General features: G+C 30.4%; 1 protein-coding gene across 2 annotated transcripts in view; it reads left to right on the forward strand.

The window, feature by feature from the left end:
• The window catches only part of LOC129751377 (uncharacterized), a 508402-nt gene that overhangs the window by 302217 nt on the left and 186546 nt on the right, over positions 1-19639 (forward strand). For both annotated transcript variants that reach the window (XM_055746844.1, XM_055746845.1), the window contains exon 5: positions 16722-16847. In XM_055746844.1, the coding sequence (XP_055602819.1) occupies positions 16722-16847 (126 nt within the window). The remainder of the gene's footprint in view (positions 1-16721; positions 16848-19639) is intronic.

The raw sequence follows: 19639 nt of genomic DNA on the forward strand, positions 1-19639 counted from the left end.
TCGCCGCAATCCAAAGAAGTTTTGGAAATTCGTTAATACCAAACGGAAGGAATCTGGTCTGCCTGCGCAGCTGCATTTAGATGATAGAAATGCCGTATCACCTGCTGGAAAATGTAATCTGTTTGCGGAGCACTTCTCCAGTGTATTCTTAAAACAATCGCCAACCGCAGATCAAATTAACGCAGCCATCAGACGATTGCCCATGGATGTGCTAAACCTTGACGTGTTTGTTATAAGCGAGGAAATGGTTTCAGAGTCTATTAGGAATCTTAAGTACTCTACTTCAGCTGGACAGGATGGAATACCTGCTTGCGTGTTAAAAAAGTGCCTCCCTCGACTGTTGAAGCCTCTAACCTATATTTTCAATCAGTCCATTGGATTGCAGCAATTTCCTGCCATGTGGAAAAAATCTTTTATGAGCCCAATCTTCAAAAAAGGTGATAAGCAAGAGGTGCGCAATTACCGAGGTGAATTGTCAACGATGTCATGTTTTCAGCTTGTCGTAATTGGATCTCAGACAATCAGCACGGATTTTTTCCGAAACGCTCGGTAACATCAAACTTGGAGTGTTCACATCATTTTGTATATCCAACATGGAAGGTGGCAAGCAAGTTGACGCTATCTACACGGACATTACTGCTGCATTCGATTCAGTTAATCACGTAATTCTGCTTCAAAAGTTGCAACGTTTGGGATTCTCCGAAAGACTATGTGCATGGATCAGAAGCTACCTTACTAATCGTCGTCTAGCCGTTAAAATTGGATCATCAGAATCTGTAGATTTCATCTCAACTTCAGGGGTACCACAGGGTAATAACTTGGGCCCGCTATTGTTCACACTATTCTGCAACGACATAAATTTGCTGCTTGTTGGATGCGGAGTACTCCTGTACGCAGACGATTTGAAAATTTTTCTGGTCATAAACAGTTTATCCGATTGTCATATATTACAGCAATTTATCGATACCGTAGTAAATTGGTGCGCTGGAAACCTACTAGTTTTGAGCATTTCTAAGTGCTGTATCATAACAATCGGACGGAAGAAAAATCCTTTCATGTACGACTATAACATACAAGGCGAGGTTTTAAAACGTGTAAATCAAATAAAGGACCTGGGCATTGTTTTGGATAGTCACCTGACTTTTAAGCGTCATTACTGTGTCATACTTGAAAAGGCCAACCGAATGCTGGGATTCATCATACGTTTGAGTAAAGAATTTACAGATCCTATCTGCTTACGAGCTCTGTATTGCTGTCTGGTGCGTTCAATTTTAGAATCTGCAAACCTGGTGTGGTGGCCTTATGAAGCTGTATGGGAAGCGCGTTTTGAAGCGATTCAACGTAAATTCGTCCGTTATGCTCTTCGTGAGCTGCCTTGGGAGAACCCTCTAAACCTGCCGCCGTTTGCACAACGTTGTGCTCTGCTTGGGCTTCAGACGCTGTCAAATCGTCATACCATCCGTCAATCACTGTTCGTGGCAAAGATTCTTCGCAATGAAATCGACTGTTCCTGGATATTATCTCGTAGCAATATATATGCACCAGAAAGAGATCTAAACAATAAACAATAAACAATAAACAATAAACAATAAACAATAAACAATAAACAATAAACAATAAACAATAAACAATAAACAATAAACAATAAACAATAAACAATAAACAATAAACAATAAACAATAAACAATAAACAATAAACAATAAACAATAAACAATAAACAATAAACAATAAACAATAAACAATAAACAATAAACAATAAACAATAAACAATAAACAATAAACAATAAACAATAAACAATAAACAATAAACAATAAACAATAAACAATAAACAATAAACAATAAACAATAAACAATAAACAATAAACAATAAACAATAAACAATAAACAATAAACAATAAACAATAAACAATAAACAATAAACAATAAACAATAAACAATAAACAATAAACAATAAACAATAAACAATAAACAATAAACAATAAACAATAAACAATAAACAATAAACAATAAACAATAAACAATAAACAATAAACAATAAACAATAAACAATAAACAATAAACAATAAACAATAAACAATAAACAATAAACAATAAACAATAAACAATAAACAATAAACAATAAACAATAAACAATAAACAATAAACAATAAACAATAAACAATAAACAATAAACAATAAACAATAAACAATAAACAATAAACAATAAACAATAAACAATAAACAATAAACAATAAACAATAAACAATAAACAATAAACAATAAACAATAAACAATAAACAATAAACAATAAACAATAAACAATAAACAATAAACAATAAACAATAAACAATAAACAATAAACAATAAACAATAAACAATAAACAATAAACAATAAACAATAAACAATAAACAATAAACAATAAACAATAAACAATAAACAATAAACAATAAACAATAAACAATAAACAATAAACAATAAACAATAAACAATAAACAATAAACAATAAACAATAAACAATAAACAATAAACAATAAACAATAAACAATAAACAATAAACAATAAACAATAAACAATAAACAATAAACAATAAACAATAAACAATAAACAATAAACAATAAACAATAAACAATAAACAATAAACAATAAACAATAAACAATAAACAATAAACAATAAACAATAAACAATAAACAATAAACAATAAACAATAAACAATAAACAATAAACAATAAACAATAAACAATAAACAATAAACAATAAACAATAAACAATAAACAATAAACAATAAACAATAAACAATAAACAATAAACAATAAACAATAAACAATAAACAATAAACAATAAACAATAAACAATAAACAATAAACAATAAACAATAAACAATAAACAATAAACAATAAACAATAAACAATAAACAATAAACAATAAACAATAAACAATAAACAATAAACAATAAACAATAAACAATAAACAATAAACAATAAACAATAAACAATAAACAATAAACAATAAACAATAAACAATAAACAATAAACAATAAACAATAAACAATAAACAATAAACAATAAACAATAAACAATAAACAATAAACAATAAACAATAAACAATAAACAATAAACAATAAACAATAAACAATAAACAATAAACAATAAACAATAAACAATAAACAATAAACAATAAACAATAAACAATAAACAATAAACAATAAACAATAAACAATAAACAATAAACAATAAACAATAAACAATAAACAATAAACAATAAACAATAAACAATAAACAATAAACAATAAACAATAAACAATAAACAATAAACAATAAACAATAAACAATAAACAATAAACAATAAACAATAAACAATAAACAATAAACAATAAACAATAAACAATAAACAATAAACAATAAACAATAAACAATAAACAATAAACAATAAACAATAAACAATAAACAATAAACAATAAACAATAAACAATAAACAATAAACAATAAACAATAAACAATAAACAATAAACAATAAACAATAAACAATAAACAATAAACAATAAACAATAAACAATAAACAATAAACAATAAACAATAAACAATAAACAATAAACAATAAACAATAAACAATAAACAATAAACAATAAACAATAAACAATAAACAATAAACAATAAACAATAAACAATAAACAATAAACAATAAACAATAAACAATAAACAATAAACAATAAACAATAAACAATAAACAATAAACAATAAACAATAAACAATAAACAATAAACAATAAACAATAAACAATAAACAATAAACAATAAACAATAAACAATAAACAATAAACAATAAACAATAAACAATAAACAATAAACAATAAACAATAAACAATAAACAATAAACAATAAACAATAAACAATAAACAATAAACAATAAACAATAAACAATAAACAATAAACAATAAACAATAAACAATAAACAATAAACAATAAACAATAAACAATAAACAATAAACAATAAACAATAAACAATAAACAATAAACAATAAACAATAAACAATAAACAATAAACAATAAACAATAAACAATAAACAATAAACAATAAACAATAAACAATAAACAATAAACAATAAACAATAAACAATAAACAATAAACAATAAACAATAAACAATAAACAATAAACAATAAACAATAAACAATAAACAATAAACAATAAACAATAAACAATAAACAATCTAATATATAAAGATAAGTTGGACTATATATGTTTGTATGCACCTTATACAAATCGACACCGCTTAACCGATCAGCCTGAAATTTGGTACAGAGATGTATTTGGACCAGGGTGAGGTTTTAGTGATAGTTCTGAGCCCCTCCCACCTAAGAAAAGGGACCCTCCCATACAACTTTCGTTTTTATTCCCACAAATCAAAAGTCATGGCACCCATTTGGCAGCCGATTTTCGTTTCCTTTGGCGGGTTGTTTTCACCATCACCTTGGGCCGGGCGTAAGAAACGACTATCCAGAGTTCACGTGTACTGGAAAGCAAATCAAAGCTTGCTGAGCGTTATAGATTAGAAAGGGGAAATTTTTGGCGGGTGTTTTTTGTACCTTCTACTGCTGAAAGCACGTGGTACCGCGGTAGATACGTAATTTTGGATGCAATAATGAGCTAACATTTTGGATTGAAAAATACAACTAACCTGTAAAGTATGTATTTACTTGAATTGTAGTGGTTTTCAAAGTACTCCCTACCACTGCTGCAGGGCTTTGGATTCTATAAGAATATACAGTGTGTGAAGTATGGATACAATGATTTATCTTCATTATGAATTTGGATTGAGTGCTGAAAACATAGTATGGATACAATGATTTATCTTCATTATGAATTTGGATTGAGTGCTGAAAACATATTAAGCTATTTTCTTAAAATCAAGCTTTTTAGAACCAACCATTTTCGTATTTTTAGAATTCCTCATATAGAAAGATAAAATAATTTAATTCAGAGTTATAAGTTGAGAGTTGTGATTTCAACGCTTTGTAAGGCGTCGAGAAATCTTAATGGAGGACACAAAAATTTAACGTGCATTATCTGGAAAAACCAAATCCAACGCAAGAAACTTTATTTGAAATTAAGTATGAGGTTTTAAGTTTATACAATTCAATTTTATCGGTCAATCTATGACTTTTGTATTAATGTTGATAATCAATTTGTTCAATTTCACCATCCAATTATGCGAAAACTTAAACCGTTAAGTACTGCGAATTCTATCAATCACTGCGAATTTTTACTTTATCACTCTCCACAATAATTAATGATTTTTTTTCCAAGAATGGAAAAATTGAAAAAAATCTTTTGTTATAACGTCATAAAATGGACGATTTGGGTTCCGAGATAATTTCTTTTAGATCACTTCAAAAAACTATAAGTGGAACTAAAACTAATAATAAAACGGTGTGGAAAAAACAACGAAAAGTACATATACATTTGAGAACATGAAAAATGAGTCTTCAACAAGTTTAAAAAACCAAATACAAACACATACAGGATCTCAATGAAACTTAATATCTCATCGAAGAGATTCCTTTTACTTTATTCTAAGCGTACAGCTTTCGAGTATATGATGGCTAGCATCTCACAAATGCTTAAACCACTAAACCACAAAAGTTTACTGTATATGCCGTGAGTAGGATTCGTACTCATGGCCGTTGGCTTGGAAGACTTGAAGGCCACGAGCTGCGGCAAGTTTCGGAAGCCTTCTTAGAATTTTCTGAGCAAATAAAACTTGAATGTAGCAAACGGGGGGAGCATTTGGCATATAGCGTCCGAGAAGGTCATCTCCAAAAGAGATTTCATTAGATTGGGAGTGGGAATGATAAAAATATAGTTTACCTAATCATTTGAAGAAAAAAAAATAGAAGGCCAAATGAAATAAAAAAGCATTCATGGGAAATTATTTTTAATTTCTATGAATACGAACCTCATAACTATAAGTGTTTCAAAAATATGAAAAAGGGAAACACAGTAAATATTCTCATTCAAAACTTGAAAAACACTTACAAAACTTTCAAAGCTTACATACCTGGCACAACATGGGTAAACTTTTCTCATAATAATAAATATATAAAACAAATTGAATACAAAGCTACCAAAATTTCGTAAAGTCAAACGACTCATTTTGATTTATATTTTATGCAAACCCGAGCAAGGCCGGGTAAATCAGCTAGTCTAATATATAAAGATGAGTTGGACTATATATGTTTGTATGCACCTTATACAAATCCACACCGCTTAACCGATCAGCCTGAAATTTGGTACAGTTATGTGTTTGGACCATGGGAAGGTTTTAGTAATAGTTTCGAGTCCCTCCCACCCGAGAAAAGGGACCCTCCCATAGAACTTTCGTTTTTTTCCCACAAACCAAAAGTCATGGCACCCATTTTTCAGAACCAATTTTTTCCCTTTGGCGGGGTTGTTTTCACCATCACCATGGGCCGGGCATTAGAAACGACCATCAAGAGTTCACGTGGACTGGAAAGCAAACCAAAGCTTGCTGAGCATAAAAAATTTGAATGGAGCAATTTTGGCGGTTGTTTTTCCTTCTTCTGTTCAAAGCACGTGGTACCGGTGCGAGGCACTTGATTGCAATAATGAGCCTTCATTTAGGATAGAAAAAACTACTCACATGTTAGAAATATATTGAGAAGAACAGTGGTTGAGAATCTTCTTGAATGTGCAGTGTGTAAAGTATGGATACATTAGTTCATTATGAATTGACTTCTTCAGTTGAATAACTATTTGGACTGAAAACTAATGTTCCAGCTTTTAGGAACCAACCATTTTCATATTTTCGGAACTTCTCATAGGGAAAAAATTAATAAAACTGGAGGTTGTAAGTTCAAGGCTGTGACCTCTACACTTTGATTGCCATGTAAGAATTTAATTTATAATGGGAATTAGACAATTAAACGTTCATTTTATTCAAACCAAATCCAACGCACGAGACTTTCATTAATTAAATCTGAAGTTTTTAGTTTTATAACTACCATTCAATTTCATTTGTAAATTTTTAAATCTTAAATATTGATCATCGATGTGTTCAATTCTACCATCTCATTATAAGAACTAAAAAAAGCACATTGAAAACATGCAGATCAAGTCTTTTATGAGGTTTCAGCGGAAATCTATTTAGAAATTTCTAAGTACAACATAAAACTGAAAAAGGTATTCCATTCTACGGGTAGATCTTGGAAAGAGGTCGTTTATATTTGTTTACAAGCTTAATACATTGGATTTTTATTAGATTACCCATGGAAAAGATTAAAAAAATAGTAATCATTTGATTAAAAAGGGTAATTCAATTCAAGCTTCCTTAAAAAGGTGAGTGTAAAATAAGGTTGCCAGAATTGCCGTATCGGGACCGGACAAATCCAGCAAATTTTATCGAAAAACCTGGCCAAATCCAGCATTTGATTTCGAAATGTTCAATTCGATATCCTGGCAATATCCGGGCAAACTTGGTGAAAACCGCGGAATTATTCAGTAAAAATAACCAAAAATATACTTGCAATTTTTTTTTTTTTCAACAAACCGCATCAGCAGATTTTAAATTGTATATCAAGCTTCCAAATACGAGTCATGATCATTTCTAAAACTTGCCATTTAATATTTTTTTGAACGTAAAAATGAAAAAATTATAAAAATTATAAAATCTCATTTAATGTTACGTTTTAAAAATGATGTGAATAAATCCGGGCAAAATCCGGACTTTTTGCAACAAAATCCGGGAAACCGGGCCATACCGGACGTACCTCAAATTTTGATTCAAATGTTCTAGCAAATCCGTATAAATCCGGGCAACCTGGCAACCTTAGATTGAAATGTTTTCCGTGATAGAATGGATAAGCATTCAAGGGAAATTATTTCAAATTTCTATTAGCAAACCTATTAGTTATTCAATAATATGAAAACGATAAACTTTGCTAATAATACCAATGAAATCCTTAATAAGAATAACAAAACTTACAAAGCTCACATGACCAAACATGGTCCAATTTGTTATGATGATGAACAAAAAGCTTTCAAAATTTCAAAAAGTCAAACGACTCATTTCGATTTATATATGTGAACCCGAGCAAGGCCGGGTAAAATCAGCTAGTACCTCGATATAAAGCAACGAAAATTTTTTTTTCGTTGCTTTATATCGAAGTTACGTTATATCGAAACCCCACTTAAAATGGACCTTTGGAGCATCGATAGTAAATGTGAAAAAGTTAATTCTAAATTCTGTTTGTACGGATTTAAGAAACGTAAAAAAAATTATATTTTTGTCATCAACTCAACAATTTTGTTTATTTAATTTCAACAAACATTTTCAGAAACAATTAAAGTGAAGATTCCAACAAACACACATATTTTTCACAATTTTACAATTAAGTAAAATCTGTTCTTCTACTGTTTTGTCCATAACTTTTGACTGCATCTGCCGCAATGAAAATTGCATATTAAGCGGCCAACCGTTCTCCTCTACATATTTGATAGCCACTTTAAACCCGTTTAAAGCAGACTGCTCTGACTCTCGTGAATAATCGTCATCTTCTTGTAAACTCGATTGTGTCTGGAGATGTAAATTACCATTATTATTAATAATAACATCAATGATAAAAAAAAATGGATTTTTACTACTGCGGTGGATCGTCTATTGTCGACTGCGAACCCTCCACATTGTTATCCTCGTCGATTAGAATGCAGGATAGAAACGATTTCGTCATCATTTAACGCATCTTCTTCGTCGATCCTTTCCGTCTGAGCAAGTTTCGCTGCAATTCCGTTCCACCTTTCTCTGAGAACAGACAGTGGTGACTCGTTCTCAATTTCAGAATTGATTGATCAACTGTCAGCAATCATGAAAACTTATTTGAATAAAAGACTACATGCCCTAACCTCACTTCAGCTTAAGCAACTTATCTGTAGGTGCAAATATAGTCATTAAGTTTTGAAATTTAGATACATGCTCTAGGCTGGATTTTCAAAAGCACAAAAGCGACTATCACAATACTGAAATTACTGGAGTTACATTTTCAACGCTTGCGCTCATTCGCTCTTTATGCCTCTGAGAATTTACCGCATGGCTCATAAACAACATTATTATATTTTTATGACAAAAAAGTATTGAAATTAAACATATTTATTCAAATTAGAAACATTTTTAAAAGTTACGTAATATAGAGGCAAAAGTTGCTTTATATTGGGTTACGTTATGTCGAGGTTGCTTTAAAAAGAGGTTGGTTTATATTGAGGTATTACTGTATTATACATTGGAATGGGATGAAAATTTGCACATGGGAATTTTGAGGAAAGGGAAATCGATTTCAGATATCAAAGATTGTACAAGAGGCCATCGAAAGGGGTATTACTTTTTGGCAATAATTGCGTTGTTATGCAATGATCGAGTCGAAATTCATACATGGGTTTTTTTTTGCCACGGTCAATTGATTCCTGATTTCAAATTTAGTAGCAGACGACAGAAAAAGTGATCGTCCAATATTTTTGCAATTATTACTTGACAATGAATTCGGAAGTGCATCTGTAAAATGCTTGGCAATTGACTTTAATACAAACTGTTCATGACAAATTCCAAGTTCAAAATGAAACGGAGTTCCTATGAGATGAGCTAGTTTCATTGGAAAAAAAAAAATCATCCACAGGATTTTTACTATACAATTCAATCTTTATGCAAAATATTTGCTGTTGAAGAAACATGTTCCTGATTTTCTCTAAAAAATCTTCACAAAATTCTATGTTTTCTCGTTATATTATCAAACTTAATGCAGTCTTTTGAAAAGCAAATTTCAAAATAAAATCATTAGTTTGGTTGAAGTTTGCATCAAGCAAATTTGATCCGACTTTTTTTTCTCTTACCGTTAAACGGGGTAACATTGATCACCGGGGTAGCTTTGATCAACATGAAATTGTGCCAAATAATCATCAATAACTACAGTGAGGGGCAAAATAAAGTGTCCAAATTATTTTTTTTCAATTTCTTTTATTTTTCTGATTAAAATTCAACGCAAACACATCGTAATCATTTTTAAAATATTGTTTATTATGTTCTTTTCAATTTTTTTTAATCTTGCGCTGGAAAAAAAAAGAAAGTTTTTCTGATAGATAAAAAAACAGTTAATATTCCAAAAAAAACAGGGGCAAAATAAAGTGTCCAGATCAGTACAGCTTCAAATAATTCAAACTGAAGGCAAACAAGAACGATTTAATAATGGGTATGGCCTCCTTCAGCCTTCAACACCTCCTGCAAGCGCTTCGGCACACTTTCAACAAGGTTGTGCAAGTGTTGTGGGTCGAGTTCTTCCCACGCATGCTCCAGGGCATCAAAATAAGTACTTTTATTTGTCACACCAGTCTTATCAATCAGAGCATCGAGGATGGCCCACAGATTTTCGATGGGGTTCAGATCAGGACTTTGTGAAGGCCATTCAAGGGGTTTGATGTGGCAGAAACGGGAAAATGACGTCATCAGATTGGCCGTATGCTTCGGATCGTTATTCTGCTGTAAAACGAAGCGCTCTTCGAGGCCCGTCTTGATGAGGGATACCTCGAGGTTTTCCGGCAGGATATTGCAATATGACTCAGCTGTCATGATTCCGTCAATTTTTACCAAATTGCCCACCCCACCCCAAGAAAAGCACCCCCACACCATCACGTTACTTCCTCTGTGCTTGACTGTTCCTTGGATATGGCGGTTTTGGAGCTCCTCACCCGACTTGCGCCACATATGATCCCGCTTCTTCCGGTTGAATAGCTCAAATTTGGATTCATCAGCCCACAACAATGTTTTCCTCTGAATCAAAGCAATCGAAAGATTTCTTTTAATTCAACCACGGTAAATGAAAAGTTCATATACCGGTATTTTGATAGCAACTTATTATCTTCTTCAGTAAGCGTTTTCGATTGGTATCGAGCACAGAGCAACGGAGGGAGTAACGTGATGGTGTGGGGGTGCTTTTCTTGGGGTGGGGTGGGCAATTTGGTAAAAATTGACGGAATCATGACAGCTGAGTCATATTGCAATATCCTGCCGGAAAACCTCGAGGTATCCCTCATCAAGACGGGCCTCGAAGAGCGCTTCGTTTTACAGCAGAATAACGATCCGAAGCATACGGCCAATCTGATGACGTCATTTTCCCGTTCCTGCCACATCAAACCCCTTGAATAGCCTTCACAAAGTCCTGATCTGAACCCCATCGAAAATCTGTGGGCCATCCTCGATGCTCTGATTGATAAGACTGGTGTGACAAATAAAAGTACTTATTTTGATGCCCTGGAGCATGCGTGGGAAGAACTCGACCCACAACACTTGCACAACCTTGTTGAAAGTGTGCCGAAGCGCTTGCAGGAGGTGTTGAAGGCTGAAGGAGGCCATACCCATTATTAAATCGTTCTTGTTTGCTTTCAGTTTGAATTATTTGAAGCTGTACTGATCTGGACACTTTATTTTGCCCCTGTTTTTTTTGGAATATTAACTGTTTTTTTATCTATCAGAAAAACTTTCTTTTTTTTTCCAGCGCAAGATTAAAAAAAATTGAAAAGAACATAATAAACAATATTTTAAAAATGATTACGATGTGTTTTCGTTGAATTTTAACCAGAAAAATAAAAGAAATTGAAAAAAAATAATTTGGACACTTTATTTTGCCCCTCACTGTAAGTCTATAGTTTGAATTTTTGAAAATTGTTTTCTACGTTTGGAAGCCTATCAGTATGAGTATCAAATAGGCAAAATTTGGTTTGTATTTGAAATTTGTTTTCTGCTAGTAAAAATGTTATTTCAAAATCTAGTCTAATAAAGTCTAATAGAAGTCTAATAAGTTTCTGCAACCATGTTTTACGTTCATAGGAGCCCAGTACTGGTTTTAAAAATATTAAACATGCCAGCTTCCCCTTAACAGAAAAAATAATCGAAAAATATTGAAAAAAGTGATCAATCTTACCCCGGATTACGGTACCTTTATTTTTGAAAATTTGATGTATTTTCATTGATGGTTAAAATCTTTGATTTTGCTAAAGAGTTTAGAAGATTGGGCTTGTTTGATTTGAGAAAATAATAAGTCATCTTTTAAAGAAATTGAAGGCTCTCCTAAAAAAAACTAAGAAAGGAAAAATTTTAAGCTACAGGGTTTTCGAAATTCCAAAAAACAGTTGCAAAACGCCTCACCCTTGTGTCAATTTGACTTTATTGGAAGTAAGGCGGTTAGCAACCTCATTCAGGCACATCTATTAAAAAAATTGATTTGAGATCCCCAATGAATTGAAGAAGAATTTAACTCTGCTTAAATTCTTTTTATGGACACAACCTGAACGCCCAAACAAAAAAAAAATTTCTTTTTAGGGATGGATTTGACACTCCTCTCCTAAATCGTAAAATCTCTTATGTGTTTCAACCAATTCTGTTCGAAAAAAAAAATTAAGGAAGCTCGTTACGTAACTCAAATATGATAACATTGTTGTGTCTATGATTTAATAACTGTTTTTGAAAGTCTTTAACGTCTTGAATTCGAGGCATTTGTCATATTTTGTATACCAGTTCTTGTTTTATTATTATGACGTGTATTTATCGATCATCTAATAATTTTGTTGAAAACTGCAAAACGATTGGACTTATGGTTTGAGAAATTTCAAAGAATCAATTTTAATTTTTTTTCTTAAATTTCGTCAAAATCGTCGTACTTTGCAAAATAAAGATACATAAACAAAAGAAAATTTCTATAGAAATTTTTTTCTAAGAAGCTAAAATAACTTCTGATCTTCAGAAAAGTTGGTTATTGAAATAAAACATTCAAATTCCGAAGTTTTGTAATCTTCTACAGTTTTGCCAAAAAAAGTGAACAATTTGATTAAATAAATTTTTGCTCATATTGCTAAGTTAGGCCGGAACAAATTTCATATCTTTCTTTTATCACTCGGAGTTGGAACAATACCAGGGGGCGGGGGAGGGATGGGGGTGGGTGGCGAGTGGATAGTGAAAAAAAATGTGAATTTGGAATGAATTGCACGAAAGCTTGTATGAAACAAAATTGCATATTCTTTAATTTGTTTCTCCCATATTCCAAAATTTGTTTTAAAGCATTGCAATATTTCGGATATTAGAATTTTTTTTCGAAATTAACATAAAATATTTCAAATTTTATTTTTTCCCCCTTTCGGGATTTTTGGAAATTTGGAAGGGGGTGGGGGGGAGGGGAGGGGGTTACAAAAGAAGGAAATGATATTTGTTCAAGCCTTATTTAAAAAAAAGAGCCGCTGCAAAACAAAAAAATTATCCATATTTGGAATTAGCGTCCCTAAATTAGTCTCAATTAGTACTTAAGTGTTGTTGCCTTGGAAAAAAAATTTTTTGTTGCCTTGTATAATCAGACAACATTAAGCTACAATCGTTTATTTTTACGTTATTTAAAATCTTAAATTAAAAATTCGGAAAAAAGATCGTAGATCAGCTATTAAATGCTTAAAAAATTACAGTCACAGTGGAAACAAAAAGTTAAATAGATTCAAATGTTGACGTTATTTTAAACATTTTGGCATCTTTAGACTATCAATACACGAAACACAGAATTTTTGACAATTTTTCAAAGAAGCCATTCTTCACTTTTTGTCGATTTGCAATTTCTAAGAATCATTTTACTGTTAGAATCTATCACCTGAATGTTAATAGCATTGGATTTTGAATTTATTAACACAAGATTTTTAGAATAAAATTATATTTTTCGTATTTTCGGAAAGCATCGCCACGCTATTGATACTATTTCACTAGAAATTGTATGCAATTTTCATTTCTGGTGAATATAAATATATTTAAAAAAATCTGGCGTGAATATGCTCAAAATCCAGTGCAATTTCAATTGAAGTGTAACAATAGTCAAAAAATTGAAAATTCACAAAAATTTGAGAAACAAATACTTCTTAAAATTCTTGAAAAGTTCCGTGTTTCGTCTTTTGAGAATCTTAAGTTGCCAAAATTTGTCTTCCTAATCCATTCTTTCTTAATTTTGAAAAACGATTGATTGAAAAATACGTTTGTCGTGATTATGATAAAAAATATCTTTGTGTTCAACATTGAGCTTTTAACTTCAGTTCACTTAAACAATTATTGAAATTATTTTGTGCATTTTGGTGCTGTTCTTCATTTTAGTTTTTCGAAGCATGTTAGTTTTTTTTTTGCAAATATTTGAAAAATGTCAACATAAATGATTGTTGATTGAAGATGAATATTGTTTGATAATTTTTTTTAAGTTATTATAATTCTATAAAAGGATTGCCAGATTGCACGGTTGTATCCACGTTTGCCCGGATATTTTCTACAAATTTCGTCTAGTCTAGTTTAGTCCGGCCCGGTTGCCTGGATTTCATTGAAAAATGCTCGGATTTTGCCCAAATTTATTCACTCTATTTGGCAAATGAAACAAAAAAAAACCAATTGTGATGTAATTTTTTTTATTAATGCTTCCAAATTAAAAAATTTATAAGTAAGTTCTATAAAAATGACCATGAAAGGTTTTTTGGAAGCCTTAAATACGATTCCAAATCTGTCGATGAGATTTGATGAAAAAAAATTCTTTTCGATTTTTTTCTTGATTTTTGTTGAGTTATTTCTGGGTTTTGTCAAAATTTGTTAGGATATCGCCCAAATTTTTTATAGCCAATTTTGAAATAAAATGCCCGGATTTTGACAGGTTTTTCTATAAAATTGCCCCGATTTGTCCGGCCTGGATATGTGCTGAAAATTATCTGGCAACCTTAATCTATAAACTAAAAAATGTTGGAAAAACATGAAAGATACAAAGCTTTTGGTAGAAGTGTCAAATTCAGCTAAAGTGCATCTTATTTGGGATTCATGAATGGATTTTCAAGAAAGTTTAATAATTTGCAATGAATTTTGTGGCATAAAAAATCGTTGCAAAGCTCCATTTTTTCAGCCCTTAACGTTATCATCCATAAGTTAACGACTCATACCGGAAATATTTTCTCATGATTCTTTTAGTAAGAGCACGATAATTATAACGAGGGATGTAAACAACCGCAAACTTCTTTTTGAAATACCAAAAATACTCTTCTGGTATGTACTGTGAAAAATATCCTAGTTTTTTATGCAACAAGTTGCCTAAAAATGGTCATATTCTTATTCTTTTATTTTTCCTTATAAAATTTCTGACACCTCGTGTCTCGACACTTAACTTATTCCGAATGATTTATGCATCGTCCGATTGGATGTTAGCTGTCCTAGCCAAACCACCATAATTATTAAAAGGGTTTTTAATCTTTGACCACAGTTCAGAAAAGCTTTATTTTCATTCTTCTCCGCAGTGGCAGCTTCCATTTCATGTTTAATTCACTAGCAATGAACTGACTGGATCAAACCGATCCAAAAATCCCTTGGTGCATCTAAGTCTTGTGGCGAGAAGAAAAAATAAGATCGGTATGTGAAACTAAGAGTTGTTTAAGGAAGGGTGTCCTAGAGACAAAAAAATGGTAACACTACATCCTAAACCATTACTTTGAGAGCACTTCGAGTCGGTTGCTCCGATATGGAGTGGAATGGCCACAGCACACACGTTTATTTAGTTGAGGGAAAAGGGAAAGCTGCTGTTGTTGGTGTTGTTCAGCTATCACAATCTATCTCCGGGAAGTAAGAAAATCTTCTTGCGAGTTGGTCATACATCATCCGGAAGAAAGTGGAGGGCTTCCACATAGACAAAATCGTGTATTAAACATCAACTCAACTCACTACCGCCTTCTGGGTGTGTATTTTTATGTGTGTATGTATCTTCAGGAAAACTAAATCACGCTGAGTTCCCAAAGCTCACAAACTTCCGCGCCACTAGCATATGTGCGAATAGGGCGAAAAACTTTGGCAACCACGACGACAACGAAGACAGGAACTAGAAGGATAAGCATCTAGAAAAAAAAAAGTAATCCAACAACTTTGTTTTGTTTCTTTTATACGACACCCTCCCCCACATTTCTCATCCTTCTTAGGAGAGGCTCCACAAGATTGCAAGATTCGTCGAGATACAGTAGTGGCTCCATAGAGTAAAAAAAAGAAGCGAGAAACAGCGCCAGGAGATTCTTGTTAATGTGAGGACGTGACTTACATGACAACCCGCCAACCAACCGTTGATATAGACTCTGAATTATTGGAAGTTCCGTCTCAAAGGTGAAACAATTTGCCCCTGCCATTATATCCAGAAGAGTGGAAAGGCTAAAGGGAAGGTAGAGAGAAGAAGTGAAGCGGAGGTTTTATTATGATGCCTCCGGGTCGTGAAAAGTGGTTCGTGCTCGGATAAATTAATTATTGATGCTGCACCATGAGCAACCATTCTGGGGAAACTGATTTTTTATGTAGTGTTTGGAGATTGAGAAAAAAAAGTGGAAGGTATTAATTACAACCAATGTAGTGAACATTAAGGATTTGGAGATCAAAACTTGAAAAAGGCACCTTTATATGAAGGTTTATTCCTTCCAAAAAAATAGAATTCAACCAATTTTGAAACATTATTGAATTCTATTGGAATATTTGCTTGTCCACTTATGATTAAATTGAGATTTTATGCACAAAGTTTCATATTCATTTTAAAAATAACACGAATAAATTTCAAGGCAAAAAGTTCTTCAGAATTTTGGTATCTTATTCAAATACTACAATTTCAAGTACTTTGAAACATTGTTTTTGACAGGTTTTTTACAATTTTTCTTCCAGATTATCTTTGACAAGTTCACCGTGGGTCGATTCGACGAGGGTCTGATCGATCCAGATATGGATTCGAATGACGCCAGCCTCACCAGTGGAGGAGATCTGCCGGGATGTCCGGAAGGTTTCATGCAGGTAATTTATAAGAAACTTTTAATATAAATTTAGATTTTATTTCATATTCACATTTCAAAAGGGCACATTTTTTCATTTACAAATTTTCAGTAGCAGTTGGAGAGTATTTTGATATCAACTTGAGAAATTTCCAAGTGAATTTCCTTTAGTTCAGCAACTCCGAACAAAGAGATTTAAGAAAAATGAGAATTTTCAAATCAAACACCAAACGAAATTAATTGTACTCGTAAAAAAATACTGAAATTTCAAATCAGACAAACCTTAAGATAGCAAAGTTCAAAATCACAAGAAAATGAAGAAAATTAGAAAAAAAATCAAAAGAAAAAAGAAAATTAAAAAAAAGCAAAAATCCTGAAAATGAACAAAATTAAAAAAAAAGATAATACCAACTAAGGAAATCGATGAAGTAAAAAATCTAGAAAATGCAAAAAAACGGAAAATCTAGAAATTAAGGAAAATCAGAAACATAAAGAAAATTCCAGAAAATAAAAAAAACTCGAGCAAATCAAGAAAATCAAGAGAATCAAAAAAATCAAGTGAATCAAGAATATCAAGAAAATCATAAAAATCAAGAATATCAAGAAAATCCAGAAAATCAAGATAATCAAGAAAATCAAGCAAATCAAAAAAATTAAGAAAATTAAAGAAATCAAGAAAATCAAGAAAATCACGAAAATAACAAAAATCTAGAAAATCGAGAAAATCGAGAAAATCAAGAAAATCAAGAAAATCAAGAAAACAAAGAAAATCAAAAAAAACGATGAAAATCCAGAAAACCAAGAAAATTGAAAAATAAAGAAAATGAAGAAATCAAGACAATCAAGAAAATTAACAAAATCAAGAAATTCAAGAAAATCAAGAAAATCAAGAAAATCAAGAAAATCAAGAAAATCAAGAAAATCAAGAAAATCAAGAAAATCAAGAAAATCAAGAAAATCAAGAAAATCAAGAAAATCAAGAAAATCAAGAAAATCAAGAAAATCAAGAAAATCAAGAAAATCAAGAAAATCAAGAAAATCAAGAAAATCAAGAAAATCAAGAAAATAAAAAAATCAGAAAAATCAGAAAAATCAAGAAAATCAAAAAAGTCCAGAAAATCAACAGAAAGTCCAGAAAATCAAGAAAATCAAAACAATCAAGAAAATCCAGATAATCCAGAAAATCTAGAAAATTGATAAAATCAAAAAAATTAAGAAAACTATGAATATCAAGAAAATCAAAAAAATCAAGAAAATCAAGAAAATCAAGAAAATCAAGAAAATAAAAAAAATCAAGAAAATCAAGAAAATCAAGAAAATCAAGAAAATCAAGAAAAATCAAGAAAATCAAGAAAACCAAGAAATTCAAGAAATTCAAGAAAATCAAGAAAATCAAGAAATTCAAGAAAATCAAGAAAATCAAGAAAATCAAGAAAATCAAGAAAATCAAGAAAATCAAGAAAATTAAAAAAATTAAGAAAATCAAGAAAATCAAGAAAATAAAAAAATCAAGAAAATCAAGAAAATCAAGAAAATCAAGAAAATCAAGAAAATCAAGAAAATCAAGAAAATCAAGAAAATCAAGAACATCAAGAAAATCAAGAAAATCAAGAAAATCAAGAAAATCAAGAAAATCAAGAAAATCAAGAAAATCAAGAAAATCAAGAAAATCAAGAAAATCAAGAAAATCAGGAAAATCAAGAAAATCAAGAAAATCAAGAAAATCAAGAAAATCAAGAAAATCAAGAAAATCAAGAAAATCAAGAAAATCAAGAAAATCAAGAAAATCAAGAAAATCAAGAAAATCAAGAAAATCAAGAAAATCAAGAAAATCAAGAAAATCAAGAAAATCAAGAAAATCAAGAAAATCAAGAAAATCAAGAAAATCAAGAAAATCAAGAAAATCCAGAAAATCAAGAAAATCAAGAAAATCAAGAAAATCAAGAAAATCAAGAAAATCAAGAAAATCAAGAAAATCAAGAAAATCAAGAAAATCAAGAAAATCAAGAAAATCAAGAAAATCAAGAAAATCAAGAAAATCAAGAAAATTAAGAAAATCAAGAAAATCTAGAAAATCAAGAAAATCAAAAAAATCAAGAAAATCAAGAAAACCAAAAAAACAAGAAAATCAAGAAAATCAAGAAAATCAAAAAAATCAATAAAATCAAAAAACCAAGAAAATTAAGAAAATCAAGAAAATTGAGAAAATCAAGAAAATCAAGAAAATCAAAAAAATCTAGAAAATCAAAAAAATTAAGAATATCAAGAAAATCAAGAAAATCAAGAAAATCTAGAAAATCAAGAAAATCAAGAAAATCATGAAAATTAAGAAAATCAAGAAAATTAAGAAAATCAAAAAAATCAAGGAAATTAAGAAAATCAAGAAAATTGAGAAAACCAAGAAAATCAAAAAACCTAGAAAATCAGTAAAATCAAGAAAATCAAGATAATCAATCATTTCGACAAAAACAAGAAAATCCAGAAAATCATTTAAATCAATAAATTAAAAAAAAGAAAAGGATTGTGAATAAAGAAGAACATTAAATAGTATTGGAAATGAAGAAAATCAAGAAAATTAAAAAAATATCGAAAATCTAGAATTTTCTAAATATTTAGAAAATCAGGAAAACGAAAGAATGTTGATAATTAAGTATATCATGAAAATCAAGGATTGAAAAAAAAATAAAAACGAAAAAAAATCGAGAATGGCGAAAGGAATGGAGAAATTAGGAATTTTGAGAAAATTAAAAAATACAAAAAATCAAGAAGGGTTTTCAAAACATAAACAAGAGTTTCCAAAAAACCAACAAATTA

Source organism: Uranotaenia lowii, chromosome 3 (assembly GCF_029784155.1).
Source record: "Uranotaenia lowii strain MFRU-FL chromosome 3, ASM2978415v1, whole genome shotgun sequence".
Classification (NCBI taxonomy): Eukaryota; Metazoa; Arthropoda; class Insecta; order Diptera; family Culicidae; genus Uranotaenia; species Uranotaenia lowii.